The sequence below is a fragment of the Gymnoscopelus braueri genome (assembly GCF_963280865.1).
Source record: "Gymnoscopelus braueri genome assembly, chromosome: 5".
NCBI lineage: Eukaryota > Metazoa > Chordata > Actinopteri > Myctophiformes > Myctophidae > Gymnoscopelus > Gymnoscopelus braueri.
In genome coordinates, this window is record NC_137606.1 from 47666629 (window position 1) to 47690939 (window position 24311).

Sequence of the window (24311 nt, forward strand, 5' to 3'; positions counted from 1 at the left end):
CCTGGGGTCACACTCTGTCCCCCGCTCACTGACCACCACCACCATGCTCCACTGTGGGACGGCACTGTCCACAAACACGTACTTCCCCCTCTCTGAAAACACATGGGCGAACCTGGGGAACGAATGATGAAGTGGCGGTGCCCCGCGAGGAGGACAAGTTAGAGGTCATGGTATAAGGTAAGGAGAAGCCCACAGCACTTTCCCTGGCACAAAATATTTTCAGATGGGGGTCTGCGGCCAAATACATATCAATTTGGGGGTCCTTGGTCCGAAAAAGTTTGAGAACTATATTTAGAAGGCATTTGTAGAATCAGCCTCAAGCCTCAGGGTTAAGCTTCACTTGCTTTTAACCTAGTGTCAATATTTTGGGCTTGTCATTATAGGCAAAATAAATATAATCTTTCTTTCAAAAGCTTTCAGAAAACGACAACATTTTGTAACAATATATAATGGTAAGCATATAGTGCTTAACTCACTGACGTCTCTTCACGCCTGTTGTGTGTTTTTACACTAGATGGCGCTCTTCACTAAGATATGAGAGATCATTTAAATCTGAGTCACACAGATCCAGGAGATCACGTGATCGCAAGATTTCCCCCACCATTCACTTCCTGGTTGGTGTATTTGGGGAAACGGATGTATCTTGCTTTCCTTGTTTTTTTCAGCATTTTTGACGAGGCCTGCTATATTCAACGGCCTATAACTAGCGAAGGTTGCGATGATTTTTTTTTTCTTTTTGCAGAAGCACTGAGAAACCGTCCGTGTTTAGTAACAATCGGGGGATCGATCATACAGGAGATAAATATTCTGTGAATAGTTGGCTGATTTATCTATTCATTTACTCTGGCAGTGAAAATACAACGATCGGCTAAAAACATGGGGGGGGGGGCTGCAGTTGGACCTCACAGAACAGGAGCCAGAATAAGAAAATGAATCGCTGCTTGACCAGCGACTGTAATTCGGTCAAGGTCAAGCCAATCTGTATACAGTAGGAAGTGAGAGTGCTTTGTCTGACAATTTGGAATCACTGCCGACCCTAGTTTCGAGTAGCTAGACAATCTGAGGTCTCCACCTACCAACACATCTGGTGACATGGGTAGAAACAATTTGGATATTTAAAAAATAACATCAGTGTAGAACCGATGCAAGGACTTTAGGGCGGTCCTCCATATTGGGATGGTAATATAATTGGTTTTCAAAGCAGTAGGCGTAGGTTTGTTAGCGCAGTGGTTCTCAACCATTTCAGGCTGTGACCCCCCCCAAAATAATCATATTTGAACTGGTAAGCACTTGGAATTGTGTTGAGTTGAGGCATTACATTTACGCGACTCGGTTTGACTCGGTTCACGTTGCGAGGTGTTGTGAGCTTGTAGATCAGCTATTTTCAAATTTTTTGCCTCTTTCTTATATTACAGTATTTGCCCCCCAGAACCGCGGAGGATTATTGAAGCCACAGAAGCCTGGTGGCCAAATCTGGTATTGCAAGACTTCCGCATTTAGAACGCTACTGAGCCAATCCAGGAAGTAGAAGTACTTCCGGGTGCTTCATGTGCTTATGAGCAACTTTCATTGAAATTAATAGGTGGGGGCGAGGCCGTCCGTTCTCTAGATACATTATACGTCTATGGGACCCTGGACCCTCTACGTCGAGAGGCAGAACTCCTACAGCACCTGGTGGAGTTGAAGTCGGTCTGCTTCATGAGGGTCTGCAGGTGTCTGAAGGCACCAAAGTCCCAGCTGGGGTTACTGTTGAACAGGTGGTCCTTCTGGTACACCGGGAAGTGGCTCAAATGGCGGTCTGCGTGTGACAATGAACACATTAAGGTTCTAAGGGTTCAAAGCTAGCCTGATTATCAGACTGAAGCAGTCAAGTCAGTGGAGTGGGCGGGGTCTATGGTCTGGAGCCAGGATAGTATGTACAGAGGTCTGTGAAAGATTCATAGGCCTTGTCTGACGAAGAGTTGAAAGGTCGAGACAGATATCATTCCTCAATGTATTGGGTAAAAACAGAGTACAACAGGGTTCCATGGAGCCTGAGCTCCTACCGGAAGCCTTTCCGGCCAGGAGTAAGTAAGGTTACATTTTCAGTTAGCCTATTATATAGCAGTAGTTCATACATTAGATGTATAGAAGAGAGGCGGGTCCATGTGTGGGGGAAAACCCTGGACCCCCAGACGAGGTGATTGGATCAACCTTTGATCAGTTGCTAACATGTGTTTCATGTTGTTTGATCATTGAAAAATCTTCGTCTCCCCCTGTGTGTGGCAGGAAGGGAGGGAGTGAAGACAGTGGGCTGTTGGACCTCTGCATGGGGTCCTATGGACAAAGGATCCAGATTACCATAGTGAAGAAATGCTCACAGTATGATCTGCCTGATTAGCTTCGAATGGAGAAGCCCGTCTGTGTGACTGCATAAATAAGAAATAATACTTACACAATATCCAAGAATTTGGGGTCTAAAATATACTACACTAGTTAAAAGCTGCAATCCAGAACTTATTTTAATGAATAAAACGTACATCTGCTGCAGTGGTTGGAAGTGGTCCCCCTGCTCTTCCATTGAGACATTTAAGGCCCCGTTTAGACGACAACGGTCTCCAGAGAAAACGGCAAAAATAAAATATCAGTGCCGTCCGTTTAGACGACAACAGCCTTATCGGGGGTTGAAAACGCAACAAAGTGAAACCCCCTTCCAGAGTGGAAATCTTTGAAAACGCTCCGCCTCGTGTCTCCATGTAAACGGGTGATGTCATGGCTCACGTCGGCTCACGTATGCTATTATTATCTATTGGTGCAGAGCCGTAGAAACACGCTGCATTGATGTAAACAAAAAGCTGCGATAGGAAGTAGAGCGGAAGTGGTTCTACGCATGCGTGACTGGTCTATCTGGCAGCGCGTCACACCGCCACCTAGGCACCTGGCATAGACACTACAGCGTTTTCAATCAATGCGTCTCCGTGTAAATGCAAAATAAAAAGTGAGAATGCAACGGCACTTTGTCGTTTACTATTCGCATCGTTGCCGTGTAAACGTGGCCTCAGACGTCGGTTGACAACCGATCTACCAGCTCAGCTTGTAGATCACCTATTTTTTGGTGAAGAGATTTGGTGTAGAGGGGGGAAAAAAGGAGGGGACCAAGCATAGACCCCTGGGGGACTCCGGTCAACATAATATATAGAGTTTAAGTAGTTAAAATGTGTTAAATAATGCAGATTGACCTTTATTTACCCAGGGCAAGTTGGATTGATTGAATACTTTATTTAGGAAGACATGGAAAAAGCACTTTTTTTTTTGCTGAGCACAAATGCTCTTTTTCAGCGACGCCCCGCTTCACACTCACACAGACCCATTAAATCCTTGGAGCTGACCAGTACGCCCACAGGCTTATACCGTTGGTCACTGAGCAGCTCCACTGAAGCAGTTGGGGGTTCAGTGCCTTGCTCAAGGGCACTTCAGGGTGTTGGAGGAGGGCTAAGTGGTGACCATTCATTTCTCCCACCCAGATTTTTCCTACCGACCTTTCAGTCACAAACGCGCTCCTCTAACCTTGAGGCCACCGCTGCCTACTTGTGACCCATGTGAAGCAGTATTTCCCAGTGGTGAAAAGTAACTAAGTACATGTACTCAAGTACTGTACTTAAGTACACTTTTGAGGTATTTTTTACTTTGATGGAGTTCCAATTTCCAATAATTTTACTTCTCCACTATATCTCAAACACAACTATTGTACTTTTACTCCACTATAAGAAAACTTTAGTTACTAGTTACTTTGTAGATTTTGATTATTATTACAAAACGGGATATTCTTTCTACTTTTGGTACTTTAAGTACATTTTGATACCAATACTTTTATACTTTTACTTAAGTACATTTTAATTCCATACTTTTACGTAACAGAGTATTTCTACATTGCAGTATTGATACTTTTACTTACGTAAAAAAAAAGTATATTTTTCCACCACTGGTAGGCTATTTCCCTTGAGATGTTGGAAACACTGCAATGCAATAGGTACAATACCAGCATTAATTGAAATGAAACAGAGACGGTACCAGTATGGTTGATGGTGAGCTGGAATATGAGCATATCACTGGAGGAGATGCAGGCGATGGGGTTGGGGATACGAGGGAGGCCTGAAGACGACACTGCGTCCACATGTTCTGTGTCCGTTTTCTTCCTGGGTCGTTTGTCCAGGAGTTCCACTGGATCTGGACAGAGGCAGATGTCCATTTAGCACACCATTACTCCCAGCTGCTCACAGCATTGATTAACGTCCCGTAACTAACTTAATGTTGGTGTGGCAAGGGCCCATTTCCTCCTTTTTCTCCACCCACTTAAGCACGATTCATACTTAGGCGCACGACGGTCCATAAATTAGGCATTATAGTCTTACCAAAGCACTTCCCTCCCTGTCACTTTGGCTAATGGAAATAATGATCTTTTTAAACACTTCTATTAGTAAAAACTGCTTCACCACCCCAATGCTGGTGTAACTAAGGCATTAGCTGTAAAAAAAATGCTTATTACATGCGTGGATTACAAAGATCATCAAGAAGATCCACAGTTTTTCTACATTTTTATCCCACGATTTTGTAACCCTATTTTTCACCCGATGCCAATGCCTAAGCTGTAATCCTGGGCGCTACTCTTCCTCTGCCAGCCTGGGGAGAGCCCCGAACTGAGCTCATGCTTCCTTCAACGCATGTAATTTGGAGTGAGCAGACCGCTTCTTATCACCTGACAGGAGGGAGTTTCCCCGGTAGGATGTAGCGCGTGGGAGGAACACGTTATTCCAACCGGTTCCTTTCCCCTCCATCAGGCGCCCCGGCTGACCAGGGGGAGGCAGTATAGAGACCAGGATTACTGCATGTGTTTTGTGAGGGTACCGACCCCAGGGGACACGGGAAGAACATGCAAACTCCACACAGAAAGGCCCTTTTGCCAGCCCCACCTAGGGTATGGGCACTGATGACACGGAGAAGAGAACACGCCCCCCCCCCCAGCGCCCACAGCCTCCCCGGCGGGAATCGAATCCAGGACCTTCTAGCTGTGAGGTGACAGCACTACCGACTGTGCCACCGTGCCCCTTCAGTCTACAGTTTCTTATAGTGAAGTGAATGGTTGTTGAGGTGCATTCCTGATGTTTTTTTATAGATAGTATCAAAAGATGGCACTGCAAATTGAACTCTTAACTTTAAATCGTAGAGGACGTAGGAACAGAAACTAAGCTTATAGGAGTAGTTAAAAAAAAAAAAAATCGTACTTTCTATCAATTACACACCCCATGAAGCCTTGAATTCATGGAGATTTTCCTGAGCCAATAATTCAATGACCGAATGGCTGGTCAGTAGGAGACTCAATTGAGTCCACTCAATTCAAATTATTGTCTCAGGAATGCGGAAAAAAACCTAAAACATCTCCATGAATTCAAGGCTTCATGGGATGTGCAATTGATAGAAAATAAGTATTTTTTTGGGTGAACTACTCCTTTAAAGACGAGAAGCAGGGAGGATTTAGTATTTTGAGATGCACGCAGTGCTTAATTAATGCCGGAGCTGGCCGGAGCTCGGCTCCGGGACCTGCCTCCTGCCCTCCGGTACCTCTTGAAGCCGTTCCGCCACCTCAAAACGCATAAACAATACATTTTTATGTAGGCTATTTATTATTAATTCAGCTTTCACTTCTTCCCAATGGAAAAGGACCTTGAGTGAAATTAAAGTGGGTTAGGGTCGTAAAAAAAAAAAAAACTCTATTCGCTGTTAGACAAAATGGCAAGACTGACAGGTTCATGAGCTCCAGCACCTAATAACTTACAAATTAAGCACTGGAAGCACATATCATTCGTGAGCAGTTACTTCACCTGACAGAAAATGATTGATGAGCGTTTTGTCTTTGAGAATCCAGCCAAACACTCCTTGAGGGTCAAACTGAACAAAGTGGATTTTGCCAAAGTTCTTCAGATGGATGTCTGGCCCTAAAACATCCACCACATTCTGGAAGAAATAAAACCCAAACATACTGTAGATCAGCAGTGAGATAGCTACAGGAACACACATGTACTGCAGTAACAGCTTGACTAAAGACATCATTTTCATACAGTAATTAATGTTACTCTGGGCATCATGCGGTTATTTCAATTAACCCTTTAAGACCGGGAAAGCATCATTTGTGTCATTGTATGATTTCTTTAGCTATTCAAAAATAGCAGATAGCACGGCACGAGGGCCGCACTATGAGCTTGTAGATCTGCTATTTTTTTTTTTTCGTGAAAATGTGTGCAAATCTTGGAATGTATTTTTTTAAGCGAACATTTGTCAAATGTTTTGTTCCAGGGACCCCCAGAAGCAAAGATTTGAGTTACAAATGTCCGCTTAAAAATATATATATACATATTTGCACACATTTTCATGATTTTCAAAAAATAGCCCAAATAAATCTAAAAATGACAGATGCGTTCCCGGTTTGAATGGGTTAAAGACATATGCTAACCACGCTTCTGAACTACAAGCCAAGTTTTTGGATGATCTACAAGCTTGCCATCCAAATTGGCCCAGCCGTGGCGGGGAGGAATCCTTTATCACATTAACACATCACTTTATCACGTTTAACACATCAAAACGAGCAGTCTCTCCCCCCACGTCTCAGCCAATCACAAGCCAAGTCCTCAGTCCCTATCCGAGGAAACTAATCATGGCCTACTGGTAGTGTGCACAAGAAATGTGTCGCTGATTTGTCCAGTGGTTTGTGAGATTAATTAGCTCCAGACACACAGACTGATCCTCTTACAGATGGCTTCCCTCCCACAGAACCACACTGTAAAAACACAGTTCAAACAGTGGCGTTTTAAACAGTACACTGAATTGTACTACTACGGCAAAATTACCATTCTGTTCACGAAAATCCACTCCAAGTTACCCTGGAAATGATGTTTCTAGCACAAAATATGCAGTTGCACAGTGTTCCCAAGCATCGTGATGTGATTCACTGGATAAGACCCTGAACAGTCCTTTTCCAGGCCCTGCTATACATACAATACAGCATTTTATGAAATCAGGGCAGACCTACAGTATCTGATCCCTAAGTCCCTAAGCTGTGTTGATGCTAATGTTATGGACTATTTGTGTTTACTCATACAGTACATATCTGGTGGTAGCAGACGCCACTTATCCCAATTGTCAATTACTGTGCACATAGATTAGGGCAGAGGTTTTAAAATGTTTTGTGCCCAAGGCATGCTAATGGGCAAGTCAAAATCTCAAGGCACACCTGCATTCATTGCAAAAAATAACATGATCTACAAGATCATGTATATCGGCTATTTTAGCTCCAATTTTTGTTAATGGATCAATAATTAATATACAGTATGTTCGCCTATAATGACATGCTCAAAATAGGGACACACCAGGTGAGAAGTGGTAAAAGAAATCTATGAACCCATAGCATCTCTTGAAATAACATCTAAATCACATTCTTAACATTTTGTGGTTAAAAGACAACAACAACAACAACAACACGTGAATAAGTGGCCAACATATGTATGTCTGCATAGTAGCCATATCTTAGTCATGGCTAGCATCAGAACTACTGATCTCTAGCCACCATGTGCAAATGTACCAGTGGTGGAAAGTAACTAAGTACATTTACTCAAGTACTGTACTTAAGTACAATTTTGAGGTATTTGTACTTTACTTGAGTATTTCCAATTTCCAATACTTTTACTTCTACTCCACTACATCTCAGAGGCAAATATTGTACTTTTACTCCACTACAATTATTTGAAAACTTTAGTTACTAGTTACTTTTCAGATATAAACTATGATGAAACATACATTAACCACTTTAGCCCTATTTTATACATAGGCTATTTGAAAATAGCTGATCTACAAGCTCACAACGCGTCGCATCGCGACGCGTTGAGAGCTTGTAGATCGGCTATTTTCAAATATTTAGTACTTTTACTTTTGGTACTTTAAGTACATTTTGATGCCAATACTTTTGTACTTTTACTCAAGTAAATTTTAAATTTTGGATTTTTACTTGTAACAGAGTATTTTTATATTGCAGTATTGGTACTTTTACTTAAGTACAGAATTTGAGTACTTTTTCCACCACTGAAATGTACCCTCTCAGAGTTGTATTTATTTTTCCCTTTTCTTTTTTTATAGATTCCTCCCCCCACACATTTGTGTATTGACACTGCTGTTACACCCTATTGACTCCCCTGCCAATGAGGAGCCCCCACCGGGAGGATGTAGAGCCTATTATCACCCACCCCCGCCTGGCTTCCCTCCCCCAAAACACGGCCCAATTGTTTTCGTATAGACGCTCGACAAAGCCGCGATGCACCACGGTGGATTCAAACCAGTGGTGTAAAGTAACTAAGTACTAAGTATCAGTACAGAACTTGAGTTTCAGTACCTTTACTTCTACTCAACTACTTCTACTACGCAATTATACTTTTACTCCACTACAATTATTTTAAGACTTTAGTTACTAGTTACTTTGTAGATTTTGATTATTATTACAAAACATACATTAACCACTTCAGCCCTATATACATTTCGGCCATTTGAAAATAGCTGATCTACAAGCTTGCAATGCATCGCGATACATTGTGAGCTTATAGATCTGCTATTTTCAAAAGACTTTTATACATTTTATATATTTGAAAACTTGTGAAATGGGACATTCTGCATAATGAGTACTTTCTACTTTTGGTACTTTAAGTACATTTTGATGCCAATACTTTTGTACTTTTACTCAAGTAAATTCTGAATTCCGCACTTCTACTTGTAACAGAGTACTTCTACATTGCAGTATTGATACTTTTACTTAAAGCCGTACCAGCCTCTGCTGGTCACTACCGTCATTGCAGGTCTTTAGCATTACCCAGAATTCCATTTGTTTTCACAAACATTTGCCACTCACAAAAGATATACAATTTAACGTTTTTTTTAAAAAAGTTACCTAGTATAACTTTAAGTAAGAAATATGAGTACTTTTTCCACCACTGATTCAAACTCACAACCTCTGGTGACCGCTCACCAGAGGTTGAGAGTTCAGGCACTTTACCACTGGCGCCACCACTCAAAGGAGTTGTGGGAGTCCTTGAGATTAAAAACACATTTTGAGAACTGCCTGATCTCTAGACTGTGACGGATCGACTCACCCTGGCCCATCCTCTGGTGTGGTCTCTGTGTCTGAGGCTGAGCAGCAGCTGTCCATCAGGGCCGACCTGTCCAGATAGCTGTGGCAGCCTGGCCATGCAGGAGGTGTTGCACAGCTCCTCGGACGACACGTAGCGCTCACACTGACAGCTGAGGAGGGAACGCACCGACGGGTACAAACAGTAGGAAAAACCAATTAACCCATTAAGACCTGGAACTGTGTCATTTTTAGATTTGAGCTAAAAAGCATTATTTTACACTTTGGCTATTCAAAAATAGCAGATCTACAAGCTCATAGCGCGGCACCGAGTGCCGCGCTACGAGCTTGTAGATCTGCTATTTTTGAAAAATCGTGAAAATGTGTGCAAATCTTTGAATATATATATTTTAAAGCGAACATTTTTAACTCAAATCTGTGCTTCTCGGGGGTCCCTGGAACAAAATATTATGATGGGGGTCTGTGGCCAAATACATATAAGTTTGGGGGTCCTTGACATGAAAAAGATTGAGCACCACTGATATAGAAACATACGTTTTTCAGAATACTGTTGGGATTTAGGAGACATGTAGAATCGGCTTCAGGTCTCAATGGGTTAAACCCAGTGAACCCAGTGGTTCTCAAAAATAGCAGGTGTACAAGCCCGCAGCGCGGCACGAAGGGACGCGCTGTGAGCTTGTACACCACATTTTTGTTTGGAAAATGATTAATAATTTAGAATTGTTAAACACAAATCTGGGGGGGTGCGTGCCAGGCAAAAAAAAACGTTTTCAGATAGGGGTCCACGGCCAAGTAGGCCTACATATCATATCGGTGGTCCTTGGCACAAAAACGTTTGAGTACTACAGTACTTATTTAGAAGGCATTTGTTGAATCGGCCTCAGGTCTTAATGGGTTAAGAGAGTTTCTAATTTTCTTGTCACAGTCTGTCTGTCTCTCTGTCTCGCTCTCCTGCCTTTAATTGTCTCTCCCCTTTGTCCATTCCCACATTGCATTCCATTCCACAGTAAGAAAGTACATTTGCTCAAGTGCTGTACTTTTGAGGTAGTTTTACTTTACTTTAGTATTTCCATTTTCCAATACCTTATTCTTCTTTTCCACTACAGAGTACTTTTTTACTCCACTACAATTATTCCGTAACTTTAGCTACTAGGCCTACTACAGATTTAGATCACATCAGCTATTCAACATTGTGAAAATACCACCGCTCATCCGTTAGCAAACTTAGCTGAGGTGTTGGAGCTGAAGAGGATGAAAATGGTGGAGAAAAAAAAAACAGCATTCCGCACACTTAAAACGGTGAAAATATCAGAGTTTATAAACTATGATTTCTGCACAATTTTGAGTGTGCGAATGCTGCTTTTTCCCACCATTTTATCTCTTTGGCTATTCAAAAATAGCCGTTCTACAAGCTCAGACATCGTCACGTTCTGAGCTTGTAGACCGGCTATTTTTGTAGATTTGCCATTTGTGAAATAGGTACAAAAAGGCACAATGAGAACTGTAAGTATAATTTGACGCCAATACTTTCACAAGTAAACTTTCGAACACAGGGCTTTTACTTGCAACAGATTATTTCTACCTTGTGGTATTGCTACTTCAATATATATATATATATAGAATCTGAAAGCTTCTTCCACCACTGATTGTTTCCAGGCAGCTCACCTCCAGTCCCAGTTACACACACACCTGTTGCCTGTCCCCGCTCCTGTCATCAGCCCTGTAGCTTCCTCACCCATCATCAGCCTGCTGATAACACTGGACGCATGCCACCCAACAGCTCTCTGCCAGACTGTAAAGTATACCCTTGCTGTCGGGCAGAAACCTCTTATCTCCATAGTCTAACTACTGTATTTCTGTAAATTAACCCATTCAATGCGGGAACGCATCTGTGTCATTTTAGATTTTAGCTACTGTATAACCATTATTTTATACTTTGGCTATTTAAAAAATGCAGATCTACAAGCTACGAGCTTGTAGATCTGTTAACATTTGTAACTCAAATCTGTGCTTCTGGAAGTCCCTGGAACAAAATATTTCACAATGTTCGCTTTACAAAATATATATTCAAAGATTTGGACATATTTTCAAGACTTTTTAAAAATAACAGATCTACAAGCTCATAAAAGCTCAAGATATGAGCTTGTATATCTGCTATTTTTTGATAGCCAAAGACCTCTAAAATGACACAGATGTGTTCCCGGATTGAATGGGTTAATGGCCTACTTCATCATACTACAGCGTCACGCAACAGTACCGAAAGTAGCAGATGTACAAGCTTCGAAACGCGGCGCGAAGCGACGCGTTTTTTCGAGCTTGTAGATCTGCTACTTTTGTTATTTTTTTATTTGAATCCTGAAAAGTAACAGTTGGACATATGAGGTTTCCACCCGACAGAGACGATGTCACCATGTGTCACCATGTCTTGGCTCCCTGTACTTTCTACTTGTGAGATTCCCGGTTTTTCTTAGTCCCGTCTCAGATTCTACTCTACCTGCTTCTGTAAGGGTTTGACCTTTTGCCTGTCATGGGGATTGTTGGAGTTTTGCCATGGCTTCTTCCTGTGGACGTGTTTGTGTGTTGGGAGTGACTACCAGATTTTGACCTCCTGCCTGCATGCCCCCACTAAGCTGTGAGCACCATTTACCAGTCACAACGAGTCATGATTCGACACGTTGTGAGCTCTGCTAATAGATCTGCTATTTTGAAAGATTTTTTAACCTATAATGAAAAATCAGTTTTTCCTCCAAAAACTGTAGTTTCATTAACTTTTACACCTCTACTTTGCTCTGCAATAAAAGGTATTAGTGGGCGTGATATCTTGAGAGAGCTCAGTTATGTTAATGTCACCATTATTTTTTATAACTTAGATTTTTTATTAATTTTCTTTTTCTCCTCAAAACTTTGAAGTATGGTGGAGTTAGAGTGTGCCAAGTAAACGTTGTTGTTAGCTTTTAGATTGGCTATTTTTGTTGTTCATCCAACAAAGAAGTATATACAGTAGGGATTAAGGGGATAAAACCGTCGACACACCGTTGGGTGCAGTGTTGTTCGATGATGGATGTGTATTGGAAAAGGACACGTGAGGTCATTATTGCCTCATTGTCATTTTGCAGTGTGATAAATGAGTGTCATCATGTCAACTTGACAGTAGCCATGACATCATTCTGTCTATCTATGCTTACAGGAGTCATGAGTTTCATGTTGGTGCTTCAACATGTTTGTCACCTTCGTGAGTATTTATTTATTTGTATGTAAAAAAAATATTTTTAAAGGTTAAAGCTCTATATTCGGATTCTGTAATCAAAGAGTGTTTGTTCAGTAACAGGGGTCTCCCTGTCTTTCCACCTCTTTATTAAACAGAAAATAGTAAAAGAAAAAGAAAAAGATCTGCTTATAGTTATTAGATATTTTCAAATAGCCAAAGAAAGTGGTTAAGCATGAGAAGACAATTGATAATCCAAGGTTTCATTCCATTCATTTAGCTTTATGTCATCATAATCTAATTCAGGGGTCTTAAACGTGTTTCAACATATTCTACATATTGTATAAAATTGTGTTGCAGATGCAGATTCAGATTTTTCATAGATTTAATATATAGCTTCATAGACGTGTTTGACAGCACTATCAATGTGTAGCGTTGGGTTGGATTCATGTTAATGCGTATTTTCAGACAGCTAACCCCTTTAAACCCTCAACACCTAGAAAATGTGTGCAATTTTCCCCCCCTACACCAATCCTCTTTGCCGAAAATAGACGATCTACAAGCTCGGCTATTTTCGGCTAATGTTCCCCTCAGAATAGGGATGCTAGGGTTCAAGTGGTAAATGTAAAAAAGAAAAGAAAGTTCCTATCACACAACGATTTTGCGGCCCCTCTGTTGTAACTCTGAGGACCCCCTAGGGATCCCGGACCCCCTGTTGAAGACCCTTGATCTAATTGATGTTTAGGTCTACTCAGTGGTGGAAAAAGTACTCAAATTCTTTACTTAAGTAAAAGTACCAATACTGCAATATAAAAATACTCTGTTACAAGTAAAAGTCCAGAATTCAAAATTTACTTGAGTAAAAGTACAAAAGTATTGGCATCAAAATGTACTTAACGTACCAAAAGTAAAAGTACTAAATATTTGAAAATAGCCGATCTACAAGCTCACAACGCGTCGCGATGCGACGCGTTGTGAGCTTGTAGATCTGCTATTTTCAAATAGCCTATGTATAAAATAGGATTAAAGTGGTTAATGTATGTTTCATTATATCATAATTTACATCTGAAAAGTAACTAGTAACTAAAGTTTTCAAATAAATGTAGTGGAGTAAAAGTACAATATTTGCCTCTGAGATGTAGTGGAGTAGAAGTAAAAGTATTGGAAATTGGAAATACTCAAGTAAAGTACAAATACCTCAAAATTGTACTTAAGTACAGTACTTGAGTAAATGTACTTAGTTACTTTCCACCACTGGGTCTACTACAACAAAAACAACAGCAACAACAAACTCACATGCCCATCTCTGTGTCCAGAGTTCCTCCATGAGCTCCACAGGTGACGTTACAGTCATACAGGCTGGGGGAGATACATTCCCTGGTGGCCGCCAGACGCACCTCTCCTGCAACGCACCGCCTGTTCACCTGGAACCAGTGGAGGACAGTAACAAAGTACATTTACTTGAGTACTGAACTTAAAGGTCCACTTCACGCATTTTCAACCTATCTTCGTATAATTTGTCCTCGCTAATGCAAATTATAATATGGTACCACTTTGTCTACTCTGTCTGTGTCTCAGAGGAGGGCTGTGGACAGTTCAGAAACCCGCCTACCAGTGACATCATCGATAGGCAGTTTTGTATTTATTTATTTATTGATGTGCAAACAATGACTTTCCAGGAAGAGAAAGCCTGCAGTTTCTATTAGCTTGGATTCCCCATCGACATGTCAATGGTAGGTCGGTTTCTGAACTGTCCACAGGATAAACCACCAAAAAGCTGAGACATACAGTACAAAACAATTAAATCAATAATATGCATGCATGTGGTCAGACTGGGCTGAAAACGTGCCCAAATATGGAGGTTATGGAGATCCCTGATGTCATCAGTGTATGCCCATACATTGGAAAGTCCATATGGGCATATTGGTTGGATCGGTGGCTTTGGACAACTGGATATCCGAACTACTCTGCCCCACGTTGAACCAGCGATGAAGAGTCTAATCAATGCTCCTAAATGTTGATATTTTTGACTGGCTGTGTGTAAGATCCTAAAGCATTGTTTGATTTTGAACACAGATAGCTTTGAGATGCTGGTTTGATATTGACGGAAGTAAGGTGTTTTGTGAATGTAGTTAGAAGATTTGGTTTTGTGTTAATACTTTTGAGAAAACTCGACCAGTGACCGTTGGGAACGATGCAAGTCGAGAACGATGCAAGTTGGAAATGCAATACCAGTTGTACCCGTCTGTCTGTCGGTGCCCCTTTTAAGCTCATATATGGAGTTCCGTGTCAGGAATGCCCAAATATGGAGTCTAGGCCAGTCTATGACATCATATTGATAACATCAGCGTACTCCAGCTGTGTTTCTGGACCTACATATATGCCTATATACGGGCATATCGTTCGGATCAGTGTTCCTGGACAACCGCCTATCCGAACAACTCGACGCCGGGCTCTGCACTCCCTCGAGTCCTATTCGATGCACACGCCGAGTTTGAAATCCACCGGTCCCATCTATGTGCATGACCATAATATATGGGCATAGTGGTCAGATCTGCGGTTCTGGACAACCGGATCTCCATATATGCCTATATATGGGCATATCTGTTGGATCGGCGGTTCTCGAGATACAGTACATGAGCTACAGACAGACGTACAGATTTTTTTGTAGGATGGGTGAAGTATAAGAAAACCTGTGCAAATTGGGGTTGTTAAATATGCATGGCAATGGTTTGTGTTGTGACATCAGACAGACTTATATATACTGTAAATAAGGTGTCACAGTTGTTGAAGATTACTTTACATAGTTTGGAGAGCTTGTTATCACACACAGAGGTTGAGAGAGATATAGACTGGGAAATAGTGAGAGAGAGATGTACTGGACAGTGCATAAGAAAGGAATACCACAGACAACGCAATGGTGGTGTGCTGCTGTGGCAGGAGATGACAAAGTGTACTCCGTATCCTACTCACACAAATCAGATATCAAGACTGAAGTGCATGTCTTGAACACAGTGTCTTTGCAGTGGAAGAAGTTGCTCCCAGTGACAAATGGAAGAGGAGAAGAACCCTTGAGCTTCCATCCTTCGGCTACGGCGCCTCAACTGTGCTTATAGAAGATACCATCTACATCTGGGGCGGGTGTACATCTGTTACCTTTCTAAAGGAGCTTTATGCATTTGATGTCAACACCCGCAGATGGTTCAAGCCCAAGAGTTTTGGGACCGTTCCAGAGTCGAGGGGCTACCACTCAGCCTGTGTCTTGGGGGATGTCATGTATATCCACGGAGGATACGCCCGGCTGAATGTATACCTTAATGACATCAACAAGTTGGACACCACAACAATGGCCTGGTCTTTAATTAACAGCAGAAGCACTCCAGCTTCAATATGTCACTCTGCCACCATCCTCGGGACAAAGATGTTTGTATTCGGGGGCACTAGTAGTACAGGTAACGGCCACATCAACGTCAGAGTGTTTGACACAGAGGCCAACCGCTGGCTAAGTACACCTTCAGCACAGCTTTTTCCAGAAGGACGCTGGTTTCATTTAGCCTTTGAACACGATGGAGAGCTGTACATATTTGGCGGGACCTTGAACGTTCTGTGGAAATTCAATCCAGAGACCTTCTCCTGGAAGAAGGCTGAGCCCAAGGGGAAAGGCCCGGATTCAGCGACGTGTATGAAGTGCTGTTGCATGGTGGGAAATCGTATCATCCTCTTTGGAGGATACAGAGGATCAACAATCAATGATGACCTGCACATCTTAGACCTAAGTCCTAGTCTGAAGACGTTATGCAAGGTCGCAGTTATTCAGTACGGACTGGAGCAGTCGGAACTCACACACAACATCAGGTGGGCACTGGCAGCCATGACTACCAACAGAAAAAAGAATAGCTTACCAAAGAGATGGGTCTAATCATTTTTGTGGCGTCACTACAAAGTCACACGCATAATGAGTTAAACTGAAGTGGACCTGATTTGGGCCCGGGGACCTCCAGGGGTCCATGACGAAGTTAAGGGTCTGTAAAACTATAGCCTCGGTACCCAATGTTTTTTTTTTTGGGCGGTGAAACCGCCCCTATATGTGAGGTTTGGAAATTGCACCCCCCCAACCCTGCGCTGTGATTGGCCACCAGTGTACCCCCTAACCCTGCACCGTGATTGGCCAATCACAGTCTATTCAGGACTGTGATTGGCTAGTGAAACATGACACATGTGCATAGCCCTATGAATAGGACTATGCACTTAAAAAAAAAATTATGTTTTTTTTTTTAAATGTGTAGTACACATTTAAGTTACCTGTACTACACATTTATGGGGTTTTTTTATTTAGGGGTGTACAATGGTTGGTCCACAATATTACTTTTCTTTAAGTGAACTTCCATCACTGTGATGACCACTGTGTGACCACACCGCCCACTTCACACTGGGTGTGATTTTATTATTACTCAGAGACTGTACAAATGGAACCAAATGGACTATTTGGGGCCATTTGGTTTCATTTGTAAAGTCATTTGTTCAGTGTTGGAGTTAAAATAACAGAGGATTTCATATTAGATTGGGGCCCAAGAACATACAGCGTGTTGCGGGTTCGCCTCCCGATCCCGATCCCGACGACCTTTGCTGTGCGTCTCCCCCCATCTCTCTCCCAATTTCATGTCAGCCTACTGTCCTATCAATAAAGGCATAAAAAGCCCCCCCCCCCCAAAAAAAAAAAAAACATAGGGGGTTTGTAGCCTAAAGTTTATCAAAGTGGGGCTACTTGACAGTGATGGAAAGTAAATAGGTACATGTACAGTACAAAAACAATAGAAATTTGAGGATTTTTTTTCACATTGCGTCGCTGCGTTGTGAGCTTGTAGATCTGCTATTTTCAAAAGATTTGTATACATTTTGAACACTTGTGAAATGGGCCGTTCTACATAATGAGTACTTTTACTTTTTGGTACTTTAAGTACATGTTGATGCCAACACTTTTATACATTTACTCAAGTAAATCTTGCATACAGGACTTTTTCTTGTAAAAGAGTATTTCTACATTGTGACATTTTTTTCTTAAGTAAAAGATGTGAGTACTTCGTCCAACACTGCTACTTGATATTAACAAGCGTGGGATTCACTGTGCTAAAGGAGCACTGACCTCGGGCTGACAGTCCAGCTCACTGTCAGCGGTGGAGCTCTTAAAGTCCAGCTGGTTGTAGAAGATGAAGCCCGTTCTGCACAAACAGGAGCCGTCCGAGTGCTGGAACGCTCTGTTCTTACCAAGGCAAGTACAGGACGACGACCCTGCATGGCAAGACAAATGACCTGTATTAGTGCAGTGGTTTTCAAAGTGGGGACTGCGGCCCTCAGGCTTTATTATTGTCATTACAATCAGTGTTAATTCCGTTGACTAAAACTATGACGAAAAATGTCTGTCGAGTCGACTACCGTTTTTCACTGACGAAAACTAAATAAAAACTAAGCTATGATGAATAAAGCTATGACAAAATATATTGACAATTTCGTCAACAAATTAAATTAAATTAAGACCTAAAAATGCATTTTTAGGTCGGATACCAATTGTATCCAATCAGGAGAGAGGACTCATACAGGATACAGGATAATAAAGTGAAATTGGAAGTGACACAAAGAAATTAGCAGAAACAAATTGGAACTGGAACAATATAAAATGTAAGCTGATAAATGGGTACTCTCTGCTGAAAATTGAAAATGCTAAAGTTGAAAATTTGCCACCTGAAAATTTATTTTCTGTTTACTTTTCAGTGCCACAATACGTGAAATACGTCATGAGGCCTGACGCCCCGTGTGCCACACTACGTCAAATACGTCATGAAAAAAAAAAATGGAACATGGAAAAACATGTTCAGAACCCAAGATATGATGATTTGAAGATTTTCTGCTCCATTCACTTCTTGTTTAACTTTTTACTGAAAAAGGCTGTATCTCGGCTCCTAAGCACTTTTTTTTTTACAATTAATTTTGGTTGTGGCACTCAGAACCCAAATTCCATAAATAAGTATGGCATTGAAAGAGTTAAAGAGATGGCGAGATGGGGGGGGGATGTTGTTGAACAAACACTCTATTAGCAACAAGTAAGACGCGCGAACGCTGGAAGCGAACGCAGCTCGAAAATATTGTGTATTTACGGACTTGTAATCCGTGTTATTTCACCGTGATGGGGAGAGAACATTGACATTGTGTGTGTGTGTGTGTGTGTGTGTGTGTGTGTGTGTGTGTGTGTGTGTGTGTGTGTGTGTGTGTGTGTGTGTTTGCAGGATGTTGTGCATTTTAATCAGAGCATTGTCTAAATTCCTGCACTCTGGCGCACTCTGGCGGCTGCACACAGGCAGTGCATGAACACAGAGACACACACACACACACACAACCCGAGCACGGTTACATAGTAAGCTCCACTTGGTCGCGACTCCTTCCGCATTCGCAATAATTACTATAAGACTAGTGCTTTAACCTTTAACAAAAAACAAATCACTTGTTTAATTACTTACCCTACCTTTAAATTAACACTGAGGATTTTAAAGTTTAGATTGGGGTGATTTTATTTGTGCAAAAAAATCGACCTTGTTTGGAAAAATAATTATTATTATTTAAAAGAAGAAATTCAAAAGGTTGAGAATCACTGCTCTGCTGTATGATTAAAGTGGGTGCACCTGCTGTGGAGGTGGAGGAGCTGCCACAGGGGAAGCAGGCCTTCTGGGCAGCCAGGTGGTTGAAGGTGCCAGCTGGGCACGGCTGGCAGTCGTCCGTTCTCTCTGCACGGTCCAGGTTACCAAAGGTACCAGGGGGGCAGGGCACAGGGCTGCTGGAACCCACGGGACACACGTGTCCCAGAGGGCACGGGTTACTCCGGAACACATCTGCACCTGGGCACGTTAACAAATAGGAAAACAACACCGTTGATTTGGAGGTAGTTAGTGTCATGCAACAACTGTAGATGATGAAAACCTTTATACTTGACATGAGGTGGCTCTGTACTCTACACCATGAAATCTCTTCACTGAAAATAACCAAACTACACGCTCACAACGCGTCGCAACACTACTGCTTTAAACATGTAATATTGTTGTTAGTATAGGAATAAACACAGGAGCACCCGGATGGAGTGGACTGAAAAGGCCCTAGTCAAACCCGAGTTCCTGTTTACACAAAAAAGTTGGTCATGGCCCCACCGGCAAAAACAAGTAAACCCAAAAAATGCAGAATGGGTTCCCAGATTGCCGTTTGACAGGAAGTAATTAAGATTGGACTTTAATCTATTGTTAATTATAATTATCTCCATTATGACACTCTAAAAGTGTGGAAAAACATATTTTAACATTTCATGACGTCTTTAAAGCTTTTTTCAACTTGAGACAGAGGACAATCTCCCAGCTTTCGATGTTTAAAAAGAGTTTAAATTGACCCTGCATTGCATTGCAGAACCAATCAGAAGGCTTTAGGACTTAATATTGAGGTGGTGAGAGGATAGTTTCCAAAGCAGTGGGCGAGGCGTAGGTTTGTTAGCGTCCATTCTAAGCACTGTTCTAGCAACTGCCTTGCATTTAGAAGTCCCCAGACGTATCGGTTGACCGAGATCTCCAATCATTTGGCAACGCAAGACTAATTATGTAGCTTGCATACCTGCAAAAACATGTACTGTATCCATTTCTACCAGCTCAGGTTGTTTTCAATTTGCTTTGAGCCGCTGCCTATAGTGCCTACCCCTTTCTAGTGATGTAAACAGCGGAGTGGATGTTGACATGGGGTTTCAACAAGTCTCATAGCAACAGTAAGACTGTTGAAACTGAGTTCTGAAATAATTCCCAATGCAGTCAGTGTAATGATCCGTGCCGTAATGCTATATACCTGGAGGGCAGTGGTATCCCGCTGGGCACGGAAGGCACTGAACTAAAGGAGAGAGGTAAGGACGGTAGGTGCCTCCCTCACACGCCACACAGCAGCTGTCTTTGGAGCCCCGGAGGCCGTTGATTTTGACAGGCATGGAACCCCCTTCACAGGAGCGCATGTGGGAGCTGTTGACGGGGCAGTAGTAGGGGAATGGACAGCTGCAGAGGAACAGTGAGCGACTGGGTTATTTATAAAACTTTTGATACATTATTTCTCAATGCAGAATCAGTCTTAGGACAGTCATATCCAACATATCATATCATATCCAATTTTTTCAAGCTACTTGGCAGGTGATTGGATGATCCCGCCCCTAGCAGCCGCTAATTGGTTCGTACACGCAGCGACCGGGTAGCTCTACTCCCTGAGCGATCCCAGATGCAGGGTGTATTGTGAAACTCAATACCACCCCATCTGGCTGAGTCAGGTTACTATATTCAACGGCCTTTAACAAGCGACCGGGGGGTCACGATGACTTTTTTTTTTCTTTCACGGAAGCACAGTGAAACCCTCCATGGTTAGCAAGTGTCAGGGGATCGATCGTACTTGATATAGATATTCTGTGACTAGTTGAAAAGGTAAGGAAAACCAAAAAATCACTGGCAGTGGGCGATTCATTTATGTATTTAATCTCGCAGTGAAAGAGTTAAAGGTTCCATATTAGGAAAAAAACGTGCTTTTTCAGGGCTCGTGCATATACATTTGGGTTCTCCAATGTGCCTGTCTCAGTTCAATAATGTGAAATAAGACAACCCAGTCAGTTTCTGTGGGCTGCCTAGGTCAGAAACCATCAAGCCATTCAACAAGCCATTTGGATTTGCCTCCACCCTCCTACGCACAGTGGGGACTCAAAATAAGCCCACCCGCCTCCAGGGGCCAATAAGAACTGTGTAGAGTACTATTTGTCAACGTGAGGTCCCGGGACCACCAGGGGACCAAATGGAACCTTTTGGGTCTGTAAGTGTACACAATAGAACCAAATGGACCAGTAAGGGTCACTCTCAGACACTCTCTGATTGGGGACCCAGGGATAAACAGTGGTATCAAATGGGGGTCCGTGGCTTAACCAGAACCACTGGTGTAGAAGCAACCAGGTCCAGAGTGGGGCGTGGGGGAGCAGCATTTGCCTTTAGAGCCACAGGCACAGAAACAGCCTGTCCAGAGTATGGACTGAACAGGAGAGTTTAGACTGAGACGTGCTAGAATGTATAATCTGAGTGGTATTTCTTCTAGAAAACAACTTCAAAGACACGTTTTGGGGACCTCAGATACCTGCACTAAAGCTGCACTATGTAACTTTCCTCTTCTACACCGGATTTGAAAGCTGAAATGTTTTACCATTGAGCTAATAGAGCCTGCCTGCTTGCCCAGGGAGCAAGGAGACCAAATACAACCACCCCCAGTTGTATAAGTTATTAACATACTCTACCATACAGATTGGACAACATTACAAGTTACATAGTGCCGCTTCAACTTGATGAAAAGGAGTATAATAAGTGAACCTTTGTTTGCTGCCTTTATTATTGATTATTGGGCTGGGCCCGGGACTCACAGTTGCTTTGGAACATTGTAGGTGTGCGACCCCTGAGGACAGAAGTAACCTGCAGGACAGACATGAGGCTCTGCAGTCTGGGGTCCACAATATGAGCCTGCTCTGCACAGCTTCTCTGAGACAGCACCTACACAATAAAACAATTATTTGTATTAGAGTTCTCAAATTCTGCCCGCACCCGACCCGACCCGACGTTTTTGGGCCGAGCCGGGCCGAAAATGTATGCTAATTAGTCGAGCCAAGCCGAGCCTCGGGTTCTGTGAAAAAAAATCGATTACCCCCAAAAAATTTAGCGGCTGAACGGTAAGGCCGACGGAAATGGCAGTGGATGCGTTGGATGCGGCTCAAAGTGAACTTTACTCAGGTATCTTATTCGTCGCTGTCCGACCTTCCTAGTCTGTGTTATAAAAAAAAAAATTGCCAAAACTCAAACATCGAACATCAAACATCGAAGCGCAAGTGACCGTTTTCAAGATGGAACGGAAGGTCCAATCTTCTCAGTCCAAAGCTTGTTGAATGCGTGACTTTGAGGCAGAGTCCTGCAACGGGCGGGATACCCGACGGGTACCCGCGTTTGACGGGTGAAAACGAGTGGTAAATATACTTTTATAAGCAGGGGTGCACATAACTGGTGCGCAGGTGCGCATGCGCACCCAAAATAAATAATACGCGGCACATCAGACAACGCGAGGTGCTTTTGCGTACCAACAGCTGGGACAGGAATTTCCAAGCTTTTATTTTTTAGCAAAACTAAAAAATAAAAGCCTGGAGATCGAGGCTAGGAATTTACTTCCTGAAGCCACACTCACACAATCACGCTAAAGCACGCATCGGCCCCATGTACAGCCATTACGTGATTGTGTGAGTGTTGCCTCGCATCTTGACACAGACACGCTGCAACTCGCAGCTCGCTGCAGGCAGCCAGCAGCGGCTGTTAGAGGCACTCGTCACCGATGATGAACGCACCGTAATGGTGCAAAATATGCCGTGAACGTCCCGATCTGGCGGATAAAAGCAGCGCAGCACAGGTTCACCAAACGGCGTGAGAAAAAAATTACATTTTTCTCGTGCAGCTCCCCCCCCCCCCCCCCCGTTGACAAAACGGGACGGGACAATTTATTTGGTGCGCACCAAGTCACATCTCCAGGTGCTCTTCTGAGTACTAGACCTAAAAAGTTATGTGCACCCCTGTTTATAAGTTCACGGGTACGGGGACGGGCGGTACTGAACAAACGCAGGTGGGTAACATTTTATTGTGAAAAACAGAGAGCACTGTTTCCGCCGAAACAACGTCACTTGTGTAACTTCACACAGCACGCCGGCATAGAGCACAACGGTTAGTTGTCTTAACTCACAAAAACACATTGAACATCCTGTTAAACCTTCAAATTAAAACCATCTGACAATGTAAACAACGACACATGCGTACTGTACTGCGTGTATGCACGTTCTCGCGCGTGGCTATATATGGAAAGCTTGCTCCGCCATTCTTCACTTGACGTGCAGATTTCTGAACGGACCTGACCACTGAATATAGCACTAGTGTTGAAGGCTGCTATCTTTTTCAACACATTTCAACACACTTTTACATTGAGTGACTGTCTGTAGGCTATTTACATTTTACTCTGAATGTAATCACGGGTAACAACGGGTCCATTATTTGACAGGCGGGGCAGGTCTGGTTTGTATTTTGAAATAATCACGGGTGACGGGTCGGTCTACGGGTCTGATTATTGACGGGCGCGGCGGGCGCGGGTTGTCAAAATTGGACCCGTGCAGGACTCTGCTTTGAGGAAATTAAGCATATAATGACACATCTTTTCAGGTTTTTCGGGTTTTCGGGTTTTCGGGCCTAAAATTATGGTAATTGTTCGGGCCGGCCCAGTTAGGGCCCAGTTAGGGCGGGCCTTCATTTTCAGACCCGTTGAGAACTCTAATTTGTATACAGTACAAACATTGAGACTGGACATTGAGACATCACCATGAGTGGGACAAATAAATACATTATGAATGAATGAACCCAAACTACAAATTAGACATTATACACAAATTACTACAGTGCACATGTGTACACACACACTCTTATTTACCACTGATGATTTTACTGTGTGGATTTTGGTCCCAGTCTCCAAGAGATAAGAACAAATATTGTATCAAATGGGGGTCCGTGGCCTAGTGCAGTGGTTCTCAAAGTGGGGTCCGGTGACAGGTTCCTAGGGGCGGGTGGGCGTTAACCACTTTAACCCAATTCTATACTTTGGCTATTCAAAAATAGCAGATATACATGCTCATAATAGCGTGTCACTCCACGCTATGAGCTATTTTTGAAAAATAATTGTGCAAATCTTTTAATTTTATAATATGTTTAACTAAAATCTTTGCTTCTGGAGGTCCCTGTTCACACAAATATTTTTGGCATGGGGGTCTGCGGCCAAATACATATCATTTTGGGGGTCCTTAGCACGAGAACATTTTAGAACCAC

At 42.6% G+C, this 24311-nt stretch overlaps 1 protein-coding gene across 1 annotated transcript in view; it reads right to left on the bottom strand.

The window, feature by feature from the left end:
- Positions 1-6: 6 nt before the first annotated feature.
- Positions 7-24311, bottom strand: part of LOC308085949 (uncharacterized protein) — a gene marked incomplete at its 3' end in the record, with an annotated part of 63827 nt that continues 39522 nt past the window's right edge. Inside the window, exons 22-31 of the mRNA XM_080429264.1 lie at positions 21829-21955; positions 20238-20437; positions 19043-19255; positions 17512-17657; positions 13665-13792; positions 9168-9315; positions 5859-5991; positions 4051-4206; positions 1672-1798; positions 7-112 (exon numbers count right to left, since the gene is read on the bottom strand). Coding sequence (XP_080285390.1) covers positions 7-112; positions 1672-1798; positions 4051-4206; positions 5859-5991; positions 9168-9315; positions 13665-13792; positions 17512-17657; positions 19043-19255; positions 20238-20437; positions 21829-21955 — 1484 coding nt within the window. The remainder of the gene's footprint in view (positions 113-1671; positions 1799-4050; positions 4207-5858; positions 5992-9167; positions 9316-13664; positions 13793-17511; positions 17658-19042; positions 19256-20237; positions 20438-21828; positions 21956-24311) is intronic.